The sequence below is a fragment of the Natrix helvetica genome (genome assembly GCF_964273705.1).
Source record: "Natrix helvetica genome assembly, chromosome: 1".
In the NCBI taxonomy this organism is placed as follows: Eukaryota; Metazoa; Chordata; class Lepidosauria; order Squamata; family Natricidae; genus Natrix; species Natrix helvetica.
In genome coordinates this window covers 359,710,939-359,735,212 of record NC_138548.1, presented here as the reverse complement: position 1 = coordinate 359,735,212, position 24,274 = coordinate 359,710,939, and the positions used below count along the sequence as shown (strand labels likewise).

Sequence of the window (24,274 nt, the reverse complement as noted above, 5' to 3'; positions counted from 1 at the left end):
AATGGCTATCCAACATCTTCTTAAAGACTTCCAGTGTTGCGGCATTCACAACTTCTGGAGGCAATTTCTGTTCCACTGATTAATTGTTCTAACTGTCAGGAAGTTTCTCCTCAGTTCTAAGTTGCTTCTCTCTTTGATTAGTTTCCACCCATTGCTTCTTGTTCTACCCTCAGGTGCCTTGGAGAATAGTTTGACTCCCTCTTCTTTGTGGCAACCCCTGAGATATTGGAATACTGCTATCATGTCTCCCCTAGTACTTCTTTCTATTAAACTAGACATACCCAGTTTCTGCCACCGTTCTTCATATGTTTTAGTCTCCAGTCCCCTAATCATCTTTGTTGCTCTTCTCTGTACTCTTTCTACATCATGGTGACCACAACTAAATGTAGTATTCCAAGTGTGGCCTTACCAAGGCATAAATAAAGTGGTATTAACACTTCATGTGATCTTGATTCTATCCCTCTGTTTATGCAACCTAGAACTGTGTTGGCTTTTTTGTCAGCTGCTGCACACGGCTGGCTCATAGTTAAATGGTTGTCCACTAGGACTCCAAGATCCCTTTCACAGTTACTACTATAGAGACAGACCTGGATCACTTAAGAATCATCCACAGACGTAGTGTTCCAATATTTGAGAGGCTGCCACAGAGAAGAGGGAGATCAATCTATTTTTCAAGGCACCCAAAGGCCGGACAAGGAATAATGAATGGAAAGTGAACAAGGAGAGATTCAACCTGGAAACAAGGAGAAATTTTCTGACAGTGAGAACAATCAACCCATGGAACAGAGGTTGCCTTCGAAAGTTATGGGAGCTTCATCATTTGAGACTTTCAAGAAGAGATTGGACTGCCGTTTGTCAGAAATGGTATGGGGTCTCCTGCTTGGGCGGAGGGTTTGGACTAGATGACCTATATTAGGTCCCTTCCAACTCTGTTAATCTGTTAAATCTCTCTTTCACCTCAACCTACCTTACAGGGTAGTTGTTGTTGTTTAGGGACAAATTGTTTAGGCTCAAAAACAGTAACTGGGAGAGGGGCCTTGGAGTCCTAGTGGACGATCACTTAAACATGAGCCAGCAGTGTGTGGCAGCTGCTAAAAAAGCTAATAAAATCTTTGGTTGTATAAACAGAGGCACAGGATCAAAATCAGTATTAGCAACAAAGATGATGAGTGGACTGGAGTCTCAAACATATGAAGAACGGTTGCAGGAACTGGGAATGTCTAGTTTAATGGAAAGAAGGACTAGGGGAGACATGATAGCAGTGTTCCAATATCTCAGGGGTTGCCACAAAGAAGAGGGAGTCAAGCTATTCTCCAAGGCACCTGAGGGCAGGACAAGAAGCAATGGGTGGAAAACAATAACAGTGAGAACAAATAACCAGTAGAAAGACTTGCCTCCAGAAGTTGTAAATGCTCCAACACTGGTAGTTTTTAAGAACCATTTGTCTGAGATGGTATGAAGTTTCCTGCCTAAGCAGGGGGTTGGACTGGGAAACCTCCAAGGTCCCTTCCAAATCTGTGACTCTATTCTATTCTATTATTACCACTGTATAAATCCTTAGTAAGGCCACACCTGGAATATTGCATCTAGTTTTGATCACCACATTACAAAAAAGATGTTGAGACTTTTGAGATGTTGAGGAAAAAGTGCAAAGAAGAGCAACTAAGATTATTTAAAGGCCGGAGACTAAAACCTATGAAGAATGGTTGCAAGAATTGGGTATGGCCAGTCTATTTATTTATTTTATTTATTTATTAGCGCTTATAGACCGCCCCCTCTCCCAAAAGGGACTCGGGGCGGTGTACAGTCCATAGCAAAAATACAACAAGTTAAATTTATTAAATAAATAGATATGTGAGGAGGATAACAGATATGCCAAACTGTACAGCTGAATAAATAAATCAGGATATACAAAATTTGAAATCCCAATATCCTGTAAAATTAAATTTAAAAGAGACAATCCCTCTAAAAACCAATAAAAGTGTGTATGCCAGGAGGAAAACGTTATAATTATGCCAGACCAGCCAGTCGGAACAGGTGAGTCTTCAATTTCTGTCGGAAGGAGCGGAGGTCAGTAGTGGTTCTAATGTCGGGGGGGAGGTCATTCCAGAGGGTTGGGCCCATCACAGAGAAGGCCCTACTCCTCGGTGTCGCCTGTTGGCATTGCCTAGTGGACGGCACCAGGAGAAGCCCCTCCCTGTGAGAGCGAATTGGCCGCAGGGATGTGTGTGGGAGGATGTCTAGAGAAAAGAAGGACGAGGGGGGACATGATAGCAGTGTTCCAGTATTTGAGGGCTGCCCCAAAAACGAGGAGGATCAACTTATTTTTCAAAGCACCTAAAGACAGGATAAGAAGCAATGGATGGAAACTAATCAAGGAGAGAAGCAACCTGGAATTAAAGAGAAACTTCCCGACAATGAGGACAATTAACCAATGGAATGCCTTCCGAGGTTGTAGGGGCTTCATCACTGGAGGTTTTTAAAAAGAGACTGGATAGCTACCTGTTGTGGCCCAGCAGGAGCAGTTGGAGTTGCCACCAGACTCCGACAGCGAGGGTCCCTCTGAGTCGGCTCAAGAGGAGGTGGGGGACCCTGGACAGGGTTCTGATGCTGAGCAGGGCGCAGAGAGGCTGGTTGGCCACCAGGGGGCGCCTGAGGCATGGAGCAGTGGTGAAAGCCAAAGGAAGGGGGCTCCTGATGTCATACCTTGGAGCAGTGGGGAGGAGTCACAGGACTGTGATTCAGACATCAGCAGTGAGCTATTAGATGCTCCTAACCGACGTGCTACCCGGCGTAAGGAGCAATTGAGCAATTACAGGAGGTAATGGCTCTCAGCTGCTGATAATTAGACTCCTCTCCAGACTATAAAGGGACTGCTTGTGGACACACCCTTTGCAGGAATCAACTGATCATTGGAGTTGGAGAAGCTCAGATCTGTGTCGTACTTTGCCAAGCTGGATTGCTGCCAAAGGGTGTAGCTGGATTGCTGCCCAGAGTGCTTGACCTTGGCAGGCTGGATTGCTGCCAAGGTGGAACCTGTATGTCAATAAACATCTGGAAGAGACTTTGTGTCGGAGTGTATTGGTATACAAGAGGAGGGGGTCAGAACAGCTACCTGTCAGAAATGGTATCGGCCTCCTTCAGGGGTGGGTTCCGGCAGGCACTACTACTGGTATACTCGTGGCACTATGCGCTCATGCAAAGTGCAAAAAAAAAATTGTTCTGTGCATGCGCAGAAGCCAAAAACAAGATGGTGCCATAGGGAACCTGTTCAGGGTCATGGCAGGCCTGGGTCATTGCCAGTTCCAGCAACCCAGGTCACCAAAACATTACTGGTTCGGCCGAACTGGTCCGAATCAGTAGGAACCCACCACTGGGCCTCCTGTTTGAGAAGAGGCTAGACTAGAAGCCCTCCAAGATCCCTTCTAGCTCTATGATGATGATGATGATATTATGGAAAGTTTGCATGCAGCTCTGAAAAGATGAAGGCAAGGCCTCCCTCTCTCCTCCCCCCTCCCTCCTTTCATACTATCTCCCCCCCCCCCTCTCTTTGAGCCAACTTTTTCCTGAACTGGTGCTTGTTCACATTTTATGGGGGGAAAAAACACAAGAGCTTCTGCTGAACCAGAATGAACCCGATTGAAGTCTTTTGCATGCAGAAATAATAATTAATTGCTTTTTTTGGTTTGTTGCCTTACATACATATGTTGTAAAGAGGAGGCCAAAATTGTCCTCTATTAACGCATCCTTTAAAATAAGCATCCAAAAGAAACAAATCAGGACTGGTGATTTTTTTTTTAATTTGGTAAACATGAGTAGAAAATAGCAGTGGGTTTGGGAATACAGAAATAGCAGGGAGGGTATAAAAATATCAGTGCAGAGAATGTGATTGCCCATTTTTAGAAAGTAGCCTTCCCTTGCCTTCTGGTTGGGGAAAAATGACAACCGAGATCAGAATAGAGAAGGTTGGTTTTGCTATAAGCAATACGAATGCCAATTATCTGTCAACACTGAACCGAAGAAGTGCTTGGGTTCGTTAGTCGGAGCCTTGACATTATACTACAAATAATCTACTTAAAAATAAGAGTTTGCAGCAACTGAAAATGAAAACATTTTAATGAGCATTGGGGAAGCGCCTTCTGGGTAGTGTGGATATATACTGTATTGTTGCCAAGTTTTCCCCAACGTTGGTTCCTTGCCTATTGTCGTGTGGCTTTATTGTTATTTTTCTGTATTTTGTCTCCGAGAATCAGGCAGAGTGGATGAGAGTAAAGCGGTGCACAAATTTAATATACAAATATATTAAATAAAATATATGAAGGAGAATTTCAGCCAGTTTCTATAAGGCATCCTGGACCAAGGAAAGCAGGCATTTGAGCTTAGAGAAATGCTTCCCTGCACTTTCACGTTTTTTTTTTACTATTATAAAAAAATGGATTAGGAGCTTCTGATGAATTACCTCAGAGTATAACAGAATAACAGAGTTGGAAGGGACCCTAGAGGTCCTCTAATCCAACCCCCTGCTCAAGCAGGAGACCCTATACCATTTCAGGCAAATGGCTGGCCAGTCTCTTCTTAAAAACCTCCAGTGACGGAGCACCCCAACTTCTGGAGGCAAGTTGTTCCACTGATTAATTGTAAGTAAAAAAGGAATAATATAAGCTTCCACTTTGGAGTAAAAACTAGAATTCACCAGAATTCTCCTTTGACGCACAAAGGACCAGGCTCAGATTATCCTACTTAAGAGAGGTGATACAAAGACTTTTCAGGAGTCCATAAGATTTGAGGCCTTTGACCTATGGTGCTAGAGAAGACTCCTGCAAGTCCCTTGGACTGCAAGGCTATCAAACCGGTCAGCCCTAGAGGAGATCAACCCTGATTGCTCTTTAGAAGGCCAGATCCTGAAGATGAAGCTCAAATACTCTGGCCACCTAATGAGAAGGAAGGACTCCCTGGAGAAGAGCCTCATGCTGGGAAAGACTGAGGGCAAAAGAAGAAGGGGACGACAGAGAATGAGGTGGCTGGATGGAGTCACCGAAGCAATAGAGGTGAGCTTAAATGGACTCCAGAGGACAGGAAGGTCTGGAGGAACATTGTCCATGGAGTCACAATGGGTTTGCAACTAACAACAACAACAACAAGGTTAGAAGGGTGGAAGGCAAGAGAAGAGGAGGGTCAGCAATAAGGAGCCTGACAGCCCACGGATAGAAACTGTTCTTTAGCCTGTTTGTGCGGCTGGCTGTGCTTCTATATCTCCTTCCCGATGGTAGGAGAATAAAGAGGTGCCCGTCCAGGGTGTGAGTCGTCCCCGAGGGTTTTCCTCACTCTTCTAAGGCAGCGAGCCCTAGCGATCTCATCTAGTGGTATCAGGGGACAGTCAGTTGCCAAGCAGCCGAATTTTGATCCTGGGGATGCTGTGACGGTTGTTAAGTGTGAGGACACCATTGGAACAGCTGAAGGACCAGGTTGGTGGAGAAGATCATGGAGGAATTCCTTCTCTGTGGTTGCTAAGAGTCAACACCAACGTGATGGCACTTAGTTAGTCAGCCAGTTTGCAAGACAAGTGTCTCCCCAAAAAGAAAAGTTTGAGGCATTTTTAAGGTTGGCAGATTTTACAATTTACATTTTTAATAATTGGTCATCCCCCACCCACCCATCACCCGTATAACCGAGTCCATCCCCTTCACTGCTGGTCATCTTCTCTTGCAGTGTTCCAAAATTTGAGGGGCTGCCCCAAAGATGAGGAGATCAAACTATTTCCCCCAAAGCTCCAGAAGGCAAGACAAGAAACAATGGATGGAAACTAATCAAGGAGAGAAGCGACCCGGAACTAAGGAGAAATTTCTTGACAGTGAGAACAATTAAGCAGTGGAACAACTTGCCTCCAGAAGTTGAGTGCAATTAAGGAGTCATTAAGCAGTTAATGACCACTTAACCATGATCACATTGGGGTGGCTTACTAAAACATATTACATCCTAAACCATGGTTTACAAACCAGTAATCATACCCATCGGTGCATGGAGCAATGTTTCTCAGGGTCAACAAATTTAAGCTGTGTGGACTTCATTTCCCAGAGTTCCCCAGCCAGCCATTTGATGTGATTGATTGGTGTTCTGTTTTTCCCCCTAGATAGGTTTGGTACAAAGAGGGTAGTTGGTTCAAAATCCACCTCTTGTATTACTTCCATGTTAGTATTTCTCAGAGTCAACAAATTTAAGCCGTGTGGACTTCATTTCCCAGAATTCCCCCTTGGCTGGCTAATTCCCAGCGTGTCTGGCTAATTCTGGGAAATGAAGTCCACACCACTTTAATTTGTTGACCCCCCCAAGAAACACCATGGGTATGATCGCTGGTTTGTAAACCATGGTTTAGGATGTAATATGTTTTAGCAAGCCACCACAATGTAATCCTGGTTAAGCAGTCATTAACTGCTTTTATAATGCAGGTGGAACTCTGGAATGAATATCAGGCTTAGCCTGGCATCTATTCCTGGGGATGATGGGTCCTTGATCCTGAGAAATACTAGCATGGAGCCAGGACTTGGGTGGATTTTGACCCAGCCACCCTCTTTCTACCAAACCTATCTAGTATCTAGAGGAAAAACGGAGCCCAAATCAATCAATATAGAATATAGAATAAAAGAGTAGGAAGGGACCTAGGAGGTCTTCTAGTCCAACCCCCTGCTTAGGCAGGAAACCCCCATTTGAAATGGTATATAGGGTTATCCAATCTTTTCTTTAAAACTTCCAGTGTTGGCCGGACCTGCCTCGCAGAGGACAATCTCCCAAACCTATTTCCCCAAATCTTTTCTCCCTCTTTTTTTCCATTAACGTGTGAATGGCGTCCCCACCCCTTCCCTTCCAAGGATTTCACTAAGGTTTTAAGTTTTCCCGCCTCCAGAAAAGCTCCTTGCCGGGATCTCACTTTGAACCAGACTTACGTTTCTACGCATCCCCCCCACCCACTCAGGGCGTGGCCAGATAAAGGAGGGGAGGGGATCTTGCAAAAGTTTAAGATGGGCAGGCCCAAATTCGCACCCAGATCTGGCATCGTGCAAAAAAAGAACAAGAGGAAGCCGGCGCGCAGCCTTTCCAGCCCGGTTTTCTTTCCCACTCAAGCGGCATCCGAGGTGAGCATGGGGAGCAACGGGGTTTGCAGCTCACTTGATCATTATCCATTTCTCTGGCGCAGGAGTTTAAAAGCTTGCGGAACTCATCGCTACCCCATTCTTTGGATGCGTTTTGATTCCCTGCTTTGCTTTTGCAGTGCCTTCCCGTTTATATACCCAACGCATCCATATCCCGGGCAAGAAAGCACGGCAATAAAACCCTTTCCGTGGATACACGGGCAGTCTATCTTTTAAAAAAAAGGCTTTTCCCACCGCCGGCAATAAAACCCTTTCCGTGGATACACGGGCAGTCTATCTTTTAAAAAAAAGGCTTTTCCCACCGCCGATGCCATCCTCCCGTTTTTCCACGATTTCACGCGTGGAAAACGGGGTTAGAAAAACGGTTGATCCAGGAGGAGTCTGGGCCCGGTGCAGCATCGCTTTGAATTAGCGAGGCGGGCGTCATATAAATTTAATAAGCCGATCAAGATTGAACTAACGCTCCTATGCGTTTCCTAGACATTTGCAAGTAGTAGTAGCCAAATGCATTCAAACGATTCCCTTCCTCCCTCCCCCGCGTGATTGAATTAAAAATCGCTTTCCCCAATTTTCTCTTCTTTTTTTTTAAGTTTCCTTTCCTGTAGATCATTCGCAGGATCACGTGGCAAGGAGTGCCGTAGGCCCCCCCGCTGCCTGTTTAATGCCGACTGGCTACCAATTGTCCGATTTGAGCCTGGCTGCGTTTACACGTGCTTTATTTAACTCCCATTTCCTGGGCTGTAAAATCGAGTCAGCCAGGCCGGACGAGAAGGTGGGTTAAAAGAGAACAGACAAAGGTGATTAGTGGCTTAGTGTTATCCCCAATTAGTTTAAACCATGATTAGATCAACTGAGGTTTATTGTCGACGGTCAGCTTAAATCGTTGGAAACCTGTGACTTGGGTATGCTATAAAATCCAACTAATGGATGGTTTATAACACTATATTAAATTATGCCATAATCTTTTCTGGCAAGTAACTTCTGCGTTAAATATGCCCTCTGCTCTTAAATGGGGGGAACACGTTTTTTGCAAGATTTAGAGCCAGGTTTCTGCAAAGTGTTACAAATGCTCAGATGGCCCAATAAAAGATATTCCTTAAATTGTGTGTGTATCTCCCAAGAATAAGAATTGTAGGGTCTCCTGCATGAGCAGGGGGTTGGACTAGAAGACCTCTAAGGTCCCTTCCAGCTCTTGATAACACACCCTGCCCCCTGGCTGACCTGCTTGCCAATCTAAACCTATTTAAAAAGGGGAAGACAATCTTTTGTCTTGCTAAACAGCTCCCATCATCATTATCTGGTTTCTTCAGGACTACAAGGAATACAAATAATTTACAAATGGATTAGCTGCGGCCTGGAGGTAGTGGAGGCTCAGGGAAGCAAGCAGTTGAAATGCTAATCCTGAGTCGACAGACTAAATGCCCTTGCCATATATATATTTCCCCACTATTTTTTTCATACTTTCAAATAATTTTTTTCTCTAGTTTTATCTGTATTGTTTGGAATAGGTATAACAATCTTGGTAATATATTCATCTTTACTACCGCTATTCTTCCCGTCAGTGATAATTGTAGGTTTTTCCATCTTTCCAAATCTTATTTCTGTTTGTTTTCTCATCTTATAATAGTTATCCTCCTTTAGTATTCCACATTTTGAAGTCAGTTGAATGCCCAAATATTTCACTTTTTTCACCGCTTGTATGTCCAGTTTCCCCACCAACTCTCTTTTCTGTTTTTCTGTCATAATTTTTTGCCAGAATTTTTGTTTTCTCTTTGTTAAATAAAATAATAAATGTATAAGAATGATAATGTAAAGAAGAATACCAATTATGAGAATGTATACTTAACATGGTAGGTAAGAGAATAAAAAAATAAAACTTCTTTGAAAAAAAAAGACAGATAAATGCCCAGATAAATAGGTTAGGCATTTAAAAAATTAATATTTTTGATTCTGGCTCTTAATGAGATTCCTTTTTACTTAGAGGATCAAACTGAGGAGTAAGATTACTTATCTGGCTCCAGGTTTGGAGAAGCTTTTTTCCAACCACTTGGGTGCATAAAATGAAATTAAGAGTTAAATACAGTATATTTTAATAAATAAAACAATTAAAGGTAGTCCTCAAGTTACAACGGTTCATTTAGTGACCGTTCAAAGTTACAACATCACTGAAAAAAGTGACTTATTACCGTTTTTCATACTTACGACCTTTGTTATCAACCCTGTGGATCAACATTCAGAGGCTTGGCAAGTGGTTCATACTTATGACCGTTGCTGTGTCCCAAGGTCATGTGATCACCTTTTGGTCAGCCAAATCAACGGGGAAACCGGATTCACTTAACAACTGTGGTACAAACGTACGAACTGCGGTGATTCGCTTAACAACTTTGGCAAGAAATGTCATAAAGTGGGGCTTAACCTGCTTAATGTCTCACTTAACAGAAATTTTAGGCTCAAGGGTGGGTGTAAGTTGAGGATTACCTGTGTTGTGGTGTGTTCCTGTAGTGAACAAGGGGTGATCCCTTAGACCAGGGGTGTCCAAACTTGGGAACTTTAAGACTTGTGGACTTCAACTCCCAGAATTCTCCAGCCAGCATGGCTGGGGAATTCTGGGAGTTGAAGTCCACAAGTCTTAAAGTTCCCAAGTTTGGACACCCCTGCCTTAGACAGTAGCCTAAACTAGTGTTTCCCAACCTTGAAAATATTAACACAGGTGGACTTCAACTCCCAGAATTCCTCAGCCAGCTGGGGAGTTCTGGGAGTTGAAGTCCACACATCTTAAAGTTTCCAAGGTTGAGAAACACTGCGCTAGTCCATAATGTGTATTTATTGTTTGCTTTTGGCTTGATGTGGTTTTACTTAATAATTGTGGTAATTGCAAATCGAAGCTTTAGGTGAAGGGTGAAAAAGCCTATATAGATAGTCCTTGACTTACAACCACAATTGAGCCCAAAATTGATGTTGCTAAGTGAGACATTTGTGAAGTCCCCCCCCCCCCCAATTTTACAACCTTGCTACAGTTGTTAAATGAATCATTACATTTGTTAGAAGCCAGGTTGTTAACTGAATCCCGCTTCCTCGTTGACTTTGCTTGTCAGAAGGTCGCAAAATAGGCGCTCATGACCTTGGGACACAGCAATGGCCATAAGTTACTTTTTTCAGTGCCGTCGTAACTTGGAATGGTCACTAAATGAACTGCTGTAAGTTGAAGACCACCTGTTTTCGAATTTCCTGGTGGAGTTCCATTCGATTAGCTCCATGAAACACCTTAATTTTGATCCCCGTGGGAATCGTATTGCTTTTTTCTTTTGGCAGCAAAGCAAATCCTTTTGCGAGAGTCCTTTGCTTCGCAAATTGGACTTCGCAATTTCTTTGCAAGTGTTTTTCCACATCCCTCAAAAATCTGCAAGCAATAATTGCATTTTCCTTCTTCTTCTTCCTGGAAGCTTGCTTCCCTGCGCCACAACCCTCCAGACAGACAGCGTAGAAGTTATTTGCTGCGGTCGCCATTTTCAACGGCTGTTTCCAAGGGTTGTGCGAGGCGGCCAAATGAGAAGAGCAAAGCTGCGGAAGGAGAAAAGTGGCCTCCGGTACGGGCCCGAAAACAAGATGGAGCTGGCGAAGAAACAAGGGCTACGGGACAACACTCCAAGTTTCAAAACTGATCTGGGCTTAGGAGCGGGCCCCCGGCCCTCTCTCGCCCTCCAAGCTGGAGGAATGGGGGGATTCTTGGAAATGCCCCACCACCAAGAGGACCAGAGCATGCATAATCTGTGGGAAACGCAGTTCCAGGAGTTCCTGAAGGACACCGTTTTCGAGAAGCAGCTGCTGGATGATCTGACCCCTTGGGAGGATCCTCGGGCCTTCCTGGCCTCCTTCGAGAAAGTCGCTGTGGCTTGCCGCTGGCCGAGAAAAGAGTGGGTGACGCGGCTGCTGCCAGCTCTCAGCGAGGAGGCCGAGAAGGCTTTCATCGCCCTGTCTGCCAAGGATCGGGAAGATTACTGGAAGGTGAAGTCAGCCGTCCTGCACCAGGAGGCCGCCATCAGGGAGAAGCAACGTCAAGAGTTCCGCCGGTTCTGCTTTCAAGAAGCTGAGGGCCCGCGGCAAGTCCTCGGCCGGCTCCGGGAGCTCTTCTGCCAGTGGCTGCGGGCCGAGAGGAGCAGCAAAGAGCAGATTCTGGAACTCCTGCTTCTGGAACAGTTCCTGAACATCCTGCCATGGGAAATGCAAAACTGGGTTAAGGAACGTACTCCGGACACGTGCCTGGAAGCTGTTGGTCTGGCCGAGGAGTTTCTGAGACGGCTCCAAGCAGCCGAAAAGATGGGAGAGCAGGTAAGGAAGTCCCTCTTTCTCCTGGTTGGTTGTGGAAATGCTGTACAGATAGTCCTCATTTAATGACAATTGGGATCTGTAACCCCATTGCTTAGCAGTGAGACATTGCTTAATGACCCTGTTAAGTGAGCCAAGGTGGCACAGTGGTTAGAGTGCAATACTGCAGGCTACTTCTGACTGCCGGCTGCCAGCAATTCGGCAGTTCGAATCTCACCAGGCTCAAGGTTGACTCAGCCTTCCATCCTTCTGAGGTTGGTAAAATGAGGCCCCAAATTGTTGGGGGGCAATAGGCAGACTCTGTAAACCGCTGTGAATATAAGTCTAAGTGCTATTGCTAAGTGCTATCGCAAGGCCATGATGAATTTTGGACCTCATTTCTGCGCCTGTTGTGGTCAGATTTCTTATTACATATGCAAACTTCCCTGTGTGAATTTTTGTGAACTGTCACCACGGAGTTCTAATATAGCAGTAGCATTTAAGATTTATATACCGCTCCATAGCCATAGCATTTGGACTTATATACCGCTTCACAGTGCATCACAGCCTTCTCTAAGCAGTTTACAGAGTCAGCCTATTGCCCCCAACATTCTGGGTCCTCATTTTACCCACCTCGGAAGGATGGAAAGGATGAGCCAACCTTGAGCCGGTTAGGATCGAACTCCTGGCAGTGGGCAGAGTTAGCTCAGCAATACTGCACTCCAGCCACTGTGCCACTAACGGCTCATTACGCCATTGAAACTCTTCTGTTTGTCTCTTTGTAATTTTTATTTGAGCAAAAGGATGTGTCATAGGTCAACAATTTTGAATCAATGTGGATACTTTAGCGGCATATGGTTTCCCGCCCCCCCCCCCTCCATTTCAGGAGACAGAAGAAATAAAGGCTCAGCCGGAGATGGTATCAATGCAGAGACCAACCAACGCAGGCAGTCAGCAGCAGCAAATCCTGCCATTATCACCACAACTTTATCCTGGTAAGAAGCTTTTTATTACTATTCCGCCCCCCCCCCCCTTCAGGGTAGTTTTTGACCTCGGGGGGGGGGGAGTGCGCAGGATGAGCATGGCCTGCTCAACATCATAGGGATAGAATCAAGATCACGTGAAGTGTGAATACCACTTTATAATGCCTTGGTAAGGCCACACTTGGAATACTACATTCAGTTTTGGTCGCCACGATATGGAAAAGATGTGGAGACTCTAGAAAGAGTGCAGAGAAGAGCAACAAAGAGGATTAGGGGACTGGAGACTAAAACATGAAGAACGGTTGCAGGAACTGGGTATGTTTAGCTTAAGAGAAAGAAGGACTAGGGGAGACATGATAGCATTGTTCCAATATCTCAGGGGTCGCCACAAAGAAGAGGGAGTCAAACTATTCTCCAAGGCACCTGAGGGTAGAACAAGAAGCAATGGGTGGAAACTAATCAAGGAGAGAAGCAACTTGGAACTGAGGAGAAACTTCCTGACAGAACAATTAATCAGTGGAAAAGCTTGCCTCCAGAAGTTGTGAATGCCCCAACACTGGAAGTCTTTAAGAAGATGTTGGATAGCCATTTGTCTGAAGTGGTTGTAGGGTTTCCTGCCTAGGCAGGGGGTTGGACTAGAAGACCTCCAAGATCCCTTCCAACTCTGCTGCTGTATTGTATTGTATTATTGTATCACGTAGTCATGATGTTATTTCGCATTCAGGAGTCTGACAGCCCACGGATAGAAACTGTTCTTCAGCCTGTTTGTGCGGCTGGCTGTGCTTCTATATCTCCTTCCCGATGGTAGGAGAATAAAGAGGTGCCCGTCCAGGATGTGAGTTGTCCCCGAGGATTTTCCTCACTCTTCTAAGGCAGCAAGCCCTAGCGATCTCATCTAGTGGTATCAGGGGACAGTCAGTTGCAAAGCAGCCTAATTTTGATCATGGGGATGCTAAGTGTGAAAAACGCTCATTGGTCACTTTTTTCACTGCTGTTGTAACTTCGGTCACTAAATGAACTGTTGCTAGTCTATCCTGAGTATATTCCTACTCTACCTTTCAGCAAGTTCCAAGCAGACCAATGTGAGCAAGAAGAAAAAAGTCCAGTGGGGACATTTTGGAGACGTGAAACTCGGAGCGGTATTTCCGGGAAGAGCCAATTCTTGCCGTCGGAAGCAAGGAAGAAACGTCGTCATCCTCCAGCCGCGCCGTCAGTCCGAAAGGCTGCGGAAGAGCCACCTGCCTATCCAGGTGGAAATTCTGTCTTCAACTCTCCGCAAAGTGAAACCTAAACCGAAAGAGCATCCGCCTCCTGCTTCGCAGAACCCCAAGGACCAGAAAGAGCGGCCGTCTCCTGCTTTGCGGATCCCCAAGGACCAGATCCAGCACTGCGAGGAATGTGGCAAAGATTTCAGCGGAATGGCGAGTTTCTTCCGACACCGTATACGCCACACGGGGGAGAAACGCTACGAGTGCTGTTTTTGCGGGAGAGGCTTCTGCTGGAGGTCAGACCTGGTCCGCCACGAATGCCAACACACCGGGAAGAAGCCGCACGAGTGCTCCTACTGCGGGGAAGGCTTCGATCGCAAGTGGCTACGCGTCCAGCATCAACAGACCCACCTGCGAAACAAGGTGAATCTCTGACCAATGGAAACGACAACCAGGAAAAAAATTGCTTCGCAGCTTTGAATTCAAACAGGAATCGGCAATAGCGTCTCATCCGATTTTTAACGTTAGCGTTCTCTAAAGTAAAAAAAAAAGGCATAGGAGAATAAACAGGCCGGAAATCACCTACTCTTGTGAGATTTCAATAATCTCCCTCTGAGTTGGCAGAATTTTGAAATGTCCTGAGATTTCAGCTGTCTAATATATATTTTTTTAATCTGGGGAGAAACTTGGAGGGCATATTTTATCACAGAGCCATAAGGGGTCCAATATCTGTCGCAGCTGGTTGCAGATTCCTGGGGTGATTTTTTTTTTTTAATTCCACACAAAGTTGGCTGTCTCGTTACTTTTTCCCAATGCTTTTTATTCAGCCAGCTTTTCATTTAAAAAAAAACCCAAAGAAGCTACTCTTGTGTTGCAATCAAGAGCAAACAAAACTTCCCAATTTTGCGCTCGTTGCTTTATGGACAAAAAAAATTATCGGATCTCCTTCCTGGGTGCCACAAGATTAAGAAAAGCTTGGGGACTCATTTTTTGGAGTTTAATGAGAAAGAGACAGTCCTTGATTTACGACCAGAATTACAGTTGTAGATCGCGCTGTGTCATTAAGCAGCTGGAAACTGGTCGTAGGTTGAGGACCTATCTGTATATTCTGTTCTCTCCTGGATTTCCCAAAGGCTGCTTTCCAGATGCTGCTTGTGTAAGTACCGTATTTTTCAGAGTATAAGATGCACTTTCTCCCCCTTCCCCCACCCCTTAAAAGTGGGTGAAAATTTCATTGCGTCTTATAGACCGAATACAGGCCTCCTTTGGCCTCCCAAACCCTCTGTGCATCATGTTTTCGCCCTCACTGTCCTTCAGAAGCACTCTGCAGTGTTCCACACGTCCCGTTTTCACCAAAAACAGACCCGTTTTTGGGCTCTCAAACCCTCTGCACATCGCCTTTTCGCCCTCCCTGGCCCCCAGAAGCACTCTGCAGGCCAAAAATGGGCCTGTTTTTGCCAAAAATGGGCCTGTTTTTGCCAAAAATGGGATGTGCGGAGCACTGCAGCGTGCTTCGGGGGGAGGGGGGCAGGGAGGGCGAAAGCACGATGCACTGAGGCCAAAACCCTTATTTTTCTTGTTTTCTTCCTGTAAATCTAGGTGCGCTGTATAGTCCAGTGCGTCTTCTAGTCTGAAAAATACGGTACTTAGTTTTACAGGTAGCTTTATCTTAAGAATGCTTGCCTACTAGGGAGACCGAGTTATTTGCAATTTACCAATTGAATAAATTGCTGCTTAATAACCAATCAAAGGAAGGAGTCATTAGTCCTCTTAATAGGATCAGCAGTCTCGCGCCCCCCGGTCTTTTATCCCCTGTACATGTTAACTTTTCGTTTCCCCAAATGGCTACCCCGCGTGGCTTATGGGATTTGGGGAAATGAAACCTACCTGCCCAGGATTGGTTAAAGGACTTTATAAAAGAGCTTTATAAAAGGTGTGAAGCTCTTTAGATATATTAAAGCATATGGCATAACATTGGTTGTGGTTTCATCTTTTTAGAGCAGTGTTCTCAATCTTGACAAGGTCCTTTTTCGTAATGTTGATAGCCATTTGGAGGTTTTGCAGAAGTCCCCAAAGGAAGGTAGAAAACGTACAGGATGGTAAGAATCCAGATCACAACGACGGGAAGGCTTTTTATAAAGGTTCTCCAGCTTAGAAATGCCCACCGTGCGTGAATCATATGAGAACAACGCAATTGCCTTCTGTAATGCTCAAGTCCTGCTCAGATCTTAAAGAGAAAATTACAATGTATGTGAATGGAAAGAGTATCGGTACTCGTGGGCGTTATACAAAATTGTATTTTTTTCTCTGTGTTTTGTAAGCCTCCCTTTAAGGTTCCCTGTTCTGTAACAGGGCTGTTTTCAAACTGAACGTAATTAGCATCTTGGTGTTAATTAAACATTTCTGGTTTCCACTTGGTCAACTGCTTTAAAATGCTATATATGTGCTGGTTCTTCTCTAAGGCAACAGTCTGTTTCAAATTTGTTGATTAGCTTACATGCTAGTTCGTAATTTTTTCCCCCCAAACACCCTAAAGTTTTAGAGTCTCAACCGATAATTGCACCATTTTATCGATAGAGATGATTTGTCACCCCTCAAGTTAAAATAAAAAATTTAAAAATACCTTCGTGTGGGCAAATTGTTTTATTTTACTAAGATTCTGTGAGCTAGCAACTTTGGGGGGGGGGGGATTTGTTTTTGATTTCCTTTTCTCTTGGTTGCTAGTTCAGCTCTGTTTGGTGTTTGTACTATGGAACAGACAAGAAGATTTTAAAAAAGATACAGAATAATAAAGTTGAAAGGGACCTTTGACGTCTTCTAGTCCAACTCCATATACCGGTGACGGTGAACATTTTTCTGCTCGGGTGCCAAAAGGGTGCGTGTATCCACACCCATAACACAATGCCCTCCCCCCCCCCAGGCGAATGGACAAACAAAACCCCGCACGCGCACGCACACAGGCCTTACTGAAGCCTCCGGACTTCCGTTAGGCCCATTGGGCCGTTTTTCGCCCTCCCCGGATTTCAGGAAAGCCTGCAGAACCTGTGGGTGGCAAAAATCAAGGGTAGGCCCATTGGGCCCATTTTCCGCCATCCACAGGCTCCGGAGGCTATCCTGAAGCTCGGGAAGAGTGAAAACGGCCTCCCCCTGCCCTCCGGAAGGCCATAAATCAGCTGGCCTGTGTGCACATGCGAGCTGGAGCTGTTATAGGGCAACCTCTCATGTGCCCTCAGATATGGCTCCACATCGCACCGATACCATTTCTGACAAGTGGTTGCCCGGTCTCTTCATAAAAGCCTCCAGTATTGGGAGCACCCACAACTTCTTTCTTTTTTTTTGTTTTTTTGTTTTACAGGATATTATTATTATTATGTGGTTAATCTTTGGTGAGATTCACAGCCTTTGAGGCTGGTTGGTAGCCTAACAGTTGAGTCCTTAATTATTATTATTATTGTTATTGTTATTATTATTATTAATAATAATAATAACTGCTGTAAAAAAATCACGCAGACTGATTATAAATTGCGGCACAATTCAGCAGCACAAATGATCCACTGGAATTTGTGCAAAAATTATAATATTAAAACAATAAACTGGTGGGAACATAGGCCTGAAAAAGTCACCGAAAATCAGATGGTCAAGATCCTATAGGATTTCCGTATACAAACGGACAAAATACTGGCGCATAACACGCCAGACATCACACTGGTTGAGAAAAATAAGGATACAATCAGACATCGCAATACCAGGTGATAGTAGGGTTGATGAGAAGGAACATGAAAAAATTGTGAAATACCAGGACCTAAAAATTGAAATTCAATGATTATGGCACAAACCAGCAGTGGTAATTCCAGTGGTAATTGGCACACTGGGTGCTGTTCCAAAAGCACTGGAATTACATTTAAAACAGTTAAAACTTGACAAAATCACCATCAATCAAATGCAAAAAGCTGCACTGCTTGGATCCGCACGTATATGACGAAAATACGTTACGACGTCCTAGGCCCCCGGGTGGGGCCCGACTAGTAATCAATGCCAAATCCGGCGAAACAACTGGCCCCTGTGATACAGTTTAATAATAATAATAATAATAATAATAATAATAATAATAATAATAATAATAATAATAATAATAATTGGAGCCCTTGGAGCAATACCTAAAGGACTACCTCGCTATTTGGAAATTTTAAATTTATCAGATTTGAACATTCTGATTCTGCAAAAAACCGCCCTACTTGGAACAGCTTATATCCTTCGACGTTACCTAACAGTTCCTAGGTCCTTGGTTAGGACTCGAGCTGTTGAGCTACCAATCAGCCCCAAAGGCTGTGAATCTCACCAAAGATTAACCATGATATGATAATGATAATGATAATAATAATGATAACGATAATGATGGTAATAATAATAATAATAATAATAATAATAATAATAATAATAATAATAATAATAATTCTATTATGCATTTTCCTTTACATCACATTTCCATTTTTGCAACAACAGAGTGCTGGCTGTATCAAATCCTTTTAAAATATGCATAGTATTATACACCCTGCTCAAAACCATTATTCTCATGATCATACAGCATGATACCTAATATTATTGTATGGCATAGTTATGTCCCTTATTTTCATAGTTGTACAGTAATGCTGTACAATTTCTGGAGGGAAGTTGTTCCACTGGCTACTTGTCCTCACTGTTAGGAAGTTTCTCCTTAGTTCTAGGTTGCTTCTTTCCTTGATTAGTTTCCGTCCATTGTTTTTTTGTCTTGCCCTGCTTAACTTACAGGATTTCTAACTTACAGGTCGTCCTTGACTTACAAACATTTGTTTAGTGACCGTTCTAAGTCACAGTAGCATCGAAAAAAAAGATTTATGATCATTTTTTTTCTCACGACCATGGCAGCGTCCCCATGCTCACTGTACAAAATCCGGGTGCTTGGCAACGGCTTCATACTTACGACGGTTGCAGTGTTCTGGGGTCCGGTGGTTCCCCTTTTGTGACTTTCTGACAAGCAAAGTCAACGAGGAAGCCAGAGTCACTTAACTGTGTTAATTAACGCACTTAACCACTGTGTGAATTAACCACTGCACTGATCCACTTAACAACCGTGGCAAGAAAAGTCATCAAATGGGACAAAACTCACGTAACAAATTTCTCATTTAGCAACATAAATCGCCTGAAACATGGAGGGAAGCTTCACAGGTGACACCTTTTGGCCTTCAAAGAACCTAACCAGTTCTAAAACTATAAAAAAATGCACTTCTACGGGATAGAATTCTTTCTATGCCAAGAATTCTCCCGAGAGTAAATCCTTAAAATACAGGACAACTTCCAGCAAAGAACACCGTTCTTCACAATGTGTGAACTTACTACCTGCCCAACCCTTTTGAAAGCATCAGAGGAAAATGACTTGCCACAAGAAGATAAGCCATAGTTAAACTAGCCAAAGTTAATACTTGGTTAGGGTTTCTACATCTGCCCTGCAAGCCGGCCTGGCCTGTTAATTTTAACTTATTTTAAATGTATTGTCTTTTAAATTAGGTTTGTTTTGGGGTTTTTTTGGATATGGATTTAATTTTTTTTTTAACTTCTGGGATGTGTGTTTTTTAATGTTGTACGCCGCCCTGAGTCCTTTTGGAGAAGGGCGGCATATAAATCCAAATAAACAAACAAACAAAAAAATGCAGACAGCCACTAGACTCTAGAGGGCTTAAATGGTTGAGTATCTGTTGCCACCTAATGGGCATTTTGGCCCTATTAAATAAAAGCCAGCAGGAGGTGGGAAGGTAGTAAAATAATCAAGATAATAGCTATGATCAAAGCCTGACCACCTTTTTTAAAAACATGCATTATATGTTTTTAAAAGGTGAATGACTGTAAACAATTCCCACAACATGATCAAACTATTTACTAAGACTATTCCTATTATTATTATTCTCATCCTATTACCTATCTCCTTTCTACTTACGGCTATAATCTTGTTGCTTGTATCTTTACGATTTATATCGTGTTATTTAGTTTCCTAGTATGATTTTGATTGCTTATTTAGTATCCTATGACTATCACCAAGTGTTGTATCAGGATTCATGATGAATGTATTTATGATGACTAATCATGATTCATCACTTGTATCTTTTTATGCACACTGAGAGCTTATGCAGCGAAGACAAATTCCTTGTGTGTTCCAATCACATTTGGCCAATAAAGAATTCTATCGCAACCCTGGAATGCCACATTATGGCTTGGCATGTTGTTTGATGACAAAAGGGCATAAGAACTAAGATTCTGAGAACGGTCTTAATCTATATATATATAAACGGATGTGTCTGTGTGTTCCAGCATAATTCTGGAACGCCTCGAGCAATTTCAACCAAACTTGGTACACAGATGACTTATTCTCTGGAGAAAAATACTGTGGGGGTAAGACACCCCTAACACCCCTGGGGGGGGTGTTCTGTTAAGATACAGCCTGTTGTGCCATACTGTACTGGCTTCTACTGTACAGTGCAGTGGAGTTGCTATGGTAACGGCTTCACAGTACTCCACAAGGAGCTCCCTTTGGTAAGGGGGAAAATCCAACATTAGAAATTATGTTTGGTCCTGGGAGGAGGAGCCAACATCGCAACGATACGGACGTGCGGTCTCGATGCTCCGAGACCGCAGCCAATACTTTTGCCGCTGATGGTCACATTTTATTAGCAATATCATTGATAACACTACCGACAATTAAAGATAAGCTGATTAAGGAAACAGAAGAAGGGCATCGAAACTACATGAGAGACTTAATAAGCAATGAGTTGCAAAGAGGAGTCCATACAAATTTGATTAAGGAGATGATTAGAGGACTGATACCACAAATGGCAAAAGACATGAGGTTGTTTTGCTACTGGAAAGATACAGGTTGATAGATGAAAGGGTATAATCTAAAACTAGTTAAACTTAGTGAAATTTAGTGACAATAGATATAGTTAAATAAATAATTGATAATGATAATGTATACATGTGTATTGCTATGATAAGTAATAATTGGATATGAATATTGAATGGTACCTATGAAAGGAAGATTAGAAATATTGGGGGCTTACTGTATATATAAAGATAAATAAAAAAGAACTAAGTTAAATTTAGTTAAGTTTATTAGGGGGAAATGTTATGATAAAGGACACAGTCAAATAAAGGAGGGATAATGATAACAATGTATATGTATATGCATGGGTACAACATAAGGAAAGTGAAAGTAAATTGTAAACTGATTTGGAAAGGAGGATTAGAAATTTTTTGTTACTAAATATTATGGATGTTTAGCCAGAATAGGCCATAAGGATTCAGTGTTATTGGAGGATATTAGAAATAGCAAATGAAATGCCAGAGTGTGGTTATGTTTTAAATCTTGATATATTTTATGATGAAGGACGTTTAAACAATTATAGTCAAATGAAAATAGAGGTATGATGATGGTAATATGTATAAATATATCTGAGTCAAAATACTTGAGTTAATATTAATTATGGTTGATGACTGTGGAAGAGATGCACGAAAGACTTTTGTAACCAACTGATACACTTTCTACAGTATGTAAAGAAGGAGGATTCTTTGTGTTGTGTCTGTTTTGAATATATATATATATATATATATATATATATATATATATATATATATATATATATATATATATATATATATATATACCGTGTTTCCCCGAAAATACAACATGTCCTGAAACCTTGCGACATTTTTCGCGTGCGCAAAAATATAAGCCCACCCTCGAAAATAAACCCTCTGGACAATCCCTCCCCTCCGACCAGGCAGAGCACCGCTCGCCGACCTAGCGGTATCCCGAAGGCACCAAGCCACGGGAATGAGGTGGGGGCAAAGGCGCTTGCGTTGCTTGGTGCTTTCGGGGTACCACTAGGTCAGTCAGCGGCGCTGTGCCCAGCTGAAGAGGGGGGGGGTTGCTGGGCAGCTGCTCTCTTGCGAGCGGGCTTCCGAAGAGCCGGGCACAGCCTCAGGGTCGAATGGCTGTGTTGCGCTGTCGCAGCAGCAACGCAGCAGCCATGAGGTGACCAAGCTTATGAGCAGCCGCCCGGCAACCTTCCTTTCCAGCCGTGTATAGCGCCGCTGACCGACCTAGCAGTACCCGGAAGGCACCAAGCAACGTGAGCGCCTGTTCGCCACCCTCCGCCTCCCGCGGCTCGGTGCCTTCGGAATGCCCCTAGGTGAGTGAATGGGGCTCTGCATGGCTGGAGGGGAGTTCGCAGCGGCTTTTCCTCTCCCCGCTCGCGCGAAGGGCATCTGCGCTGCTGGCGCCGTCCGCCGCTTGGTTTTTTTTTTCAAAGCACGGAGGATGGATGCCGCTCTGGAAGTACGCTCTATGGTTGTACAATCTGCAGCCCACAACCATATCTACAAAATACCATGCAAAATCTGCCCAGCAATATACATAGGACAAACAAACAGAAGGATAAATGCACGCATCACAGAACACAAGAACGCAGTAAGAAAAAAAGAAAAAACTTCCTCCCTTTTCCAGCACCTTAAAGCTACAGGACATGAAATCAACTTTGAAGGAGCCAGGTTAATCTCCAAAACAGAACACCTCCACAAGAGAATAATCATGGAAGCCATCGAAATAGAGAAACACCCCCACAACATGAACAAACGTGATGATACCTCCCGCCACCAAACATCTGGAAACCAGCCCTAGCCAGCAAACGAACACCACCCACCACCCAAGCCGTTAAAATACAAAACAACAATGCACACACAGCCTGCACCAATCAGCACCAATCTACCAATCATGATACAACCACACAACCAATCATTCCACTTACTGAAACAAACCCAGCACCCCATCCCCTCCCACCAAGACTTACAGAAAGACGGCAGCTCCGGTCACATTTTAAGCCCACAGCTTGAAGATGGCAGGTGAGATCCTGCCGAAACGTTGCAAAGACAATCTCAACCTTACACGGGAAAAGACCCGAATACAACAAAACCAGCATACCTACACCCGTGAAAATCTACGGAAACAAATAATATATATATATATATAGCGAAAACCTCAGAAAACAAATATATATATATAAATAAATAAATACCTGGGCAACACTGGGTTATCTGCTAGTGAATCAAATAAAAATATCCCTTTTTTTAAGGAAGGGGACAAGGAGACAGCAGTCCCTTGTCTTAGTCTTGCTTCACAGGAATGGATGCTCACTGGCAGAATTATTTTGATCCCTATAACCTTCAAAACACTTTTATCATCTCCATCCTGTTTGAAAGATAGCCAGGCTATTCACAATCACCCTCTCTTATAGCAGTGAGTTCCGTAAGATAATAAATGCATTCTTTGAAGTCATAAGTTTAATTTGGTTCGAAAAGCAGGTCAAATCCCCCAGTTCTTGGTAATATGGACTATGGTCTTTAGACACTAGGGTCTCCTGCTTGGGCGGCGGGGGCAGCGGGGGGGGGAGGCATTGGACTAGATAACCTGCAAGGTTTAACAGACTAACAGAGTTGGAAGGGACCTTGTAGGTCATCTAATCCAACCTTCTTGAAAGCTTCCAGTGATGAAGCTCCCACAACTTTTGGAGGCAGAGCTGTTCCATTGGTTGATTTTTCTCACTGCCGGAAAATTTCTCCTTATTTCTAGATTGAATCTCTCCTTGACCAGTTTCCATCCATTATTCCTTGTCAGGTGCTTTGGAAAATAGCTTGAGCCCTTCCTCTCTGTGGCAGCCTCTCAAATATTGGAAGACTGCTGTCATGTCTCCCCTGGTCCTTCTCTCCACTAGAGTAGCCATGCCCAGTTCCTGCCACCGTTCATCGTATGTTTTAGTCTCCAGTCCCACTAATCATCCTGGTTGCTCTTCTCTGCACTTTTTCTAGTGTCTCAACTAGATAGCGGTGTCCTACTGCTATCTCAATGATAGCAATAACTCAATGATAACTCAATGATAGCAGTGTTCCAATATTTGAGAGGCTGCCACAGAGAGGGAGGGGGTCAAGCTATTTTCCAAAGCACCTGAAGGGCAGATAAGGAATAATGGATGGAAGCTGACCAAAGAGAGATTCAACCTAGAAATAAGGAGAAATTCTCTGACAGTGAGAACAATCAACCAATGGAACAGAAGCTGCCTTCGGACGTTGCGGGGGGGGGGGGGCTTCATCATTTGAGATGCTCAAGAAGAGATTGGACTGCCATTTGTCAGAAATGGTGTAGGGTCTCCTGCCTGAGTGGGGGGTGGTGGACTAGATGGCTTATAAGGTCCCTTCCAACTCTGTTAATCTGTTAATCCACATCTTTTTTATAGTGTGGTGACCAGAACTGAATGCAGTATTCCAGGTGTGTGGTCTTACTAAGGCTTTCTAGAGGAGGAGGAGGAGGGGGAGTACCTCCCTTGATCTTGGTCCCTTCCAACTCCTCTGTGAACCTGTGAATCCTCCACGCGAAGCATAAAAGGGAACCGATGCAAATAAATAAATAAAAATCAACCTCCGCAGAAAAGAAAACCCTTCACTGCCTTTCCCTCTGGCGCTCCATGGGTTAAAGGAAAAGAAGGGGCCATTCCTAGAGGGGCTCCGGAAGATGAAAGGGGCTGCGAGTTTAGAGGCATTTAACAAAAAA

At 43.7% G+C, this 24,274-nt stretch overlaps 1 protein-coding gene across 1 annotated transcript; it reads left to right on the top strand.

Moving 5' to 3' along the window:
* Positions 1 to 10,650: 10,650 nt before the first annotated feature.
* Positions 10,651 to 14,204, top strand: LOC309398122 (zinc finger and SCAN domain-containing protein 16-like). Its single transcript, XM_081964697.1, has 4 exons — positions 10,651 to 11,477; positions 12,340 to 12,448; positions 13,499 to 13,756; positions 13,799 to 14,204. The coding sequence occupies exons 1-4, from the start codon at positions 10,695 to 10,697 to the stop codon at positions 14,077 to 14,079; spliced, it is 1,431 nt and encodes a 476-aa protein (XP_081820823.1). The 5' UTR covers positions 10,651 to 10,694; the 3' UTR covers positions 14,080 to 14,204.
* The last annotated feature ends 10,070 nt before the right edge of the window (positions 14,205 to 24,274 follow it).

Bases quoted from the DNA above. Each gene is read 5' to 3' on its own strand.
- LOC309398122 (XM_081964697.1), top strand. From the start codon at position 10,695: ATGAGAAGAGCAAAGCTGCGGAAGGAGAAAAGTGGCCTCCGGTACGGG. The intron at 12,449-13,498 runs GTAAGAAGCTTT...TCTACCTTTCAG, and splicing joins ATCACCACAACTTTATCCTG to CAAGTTCCAAGCAGACCAAT. The intron at 13,757-13,798 runs AGAACCCCAAGG...CTCCTGCTTTGC, and splicing joins GCATCCGCCTCCTGCTTCGC to GGATCCCCAAGGACCAGATC.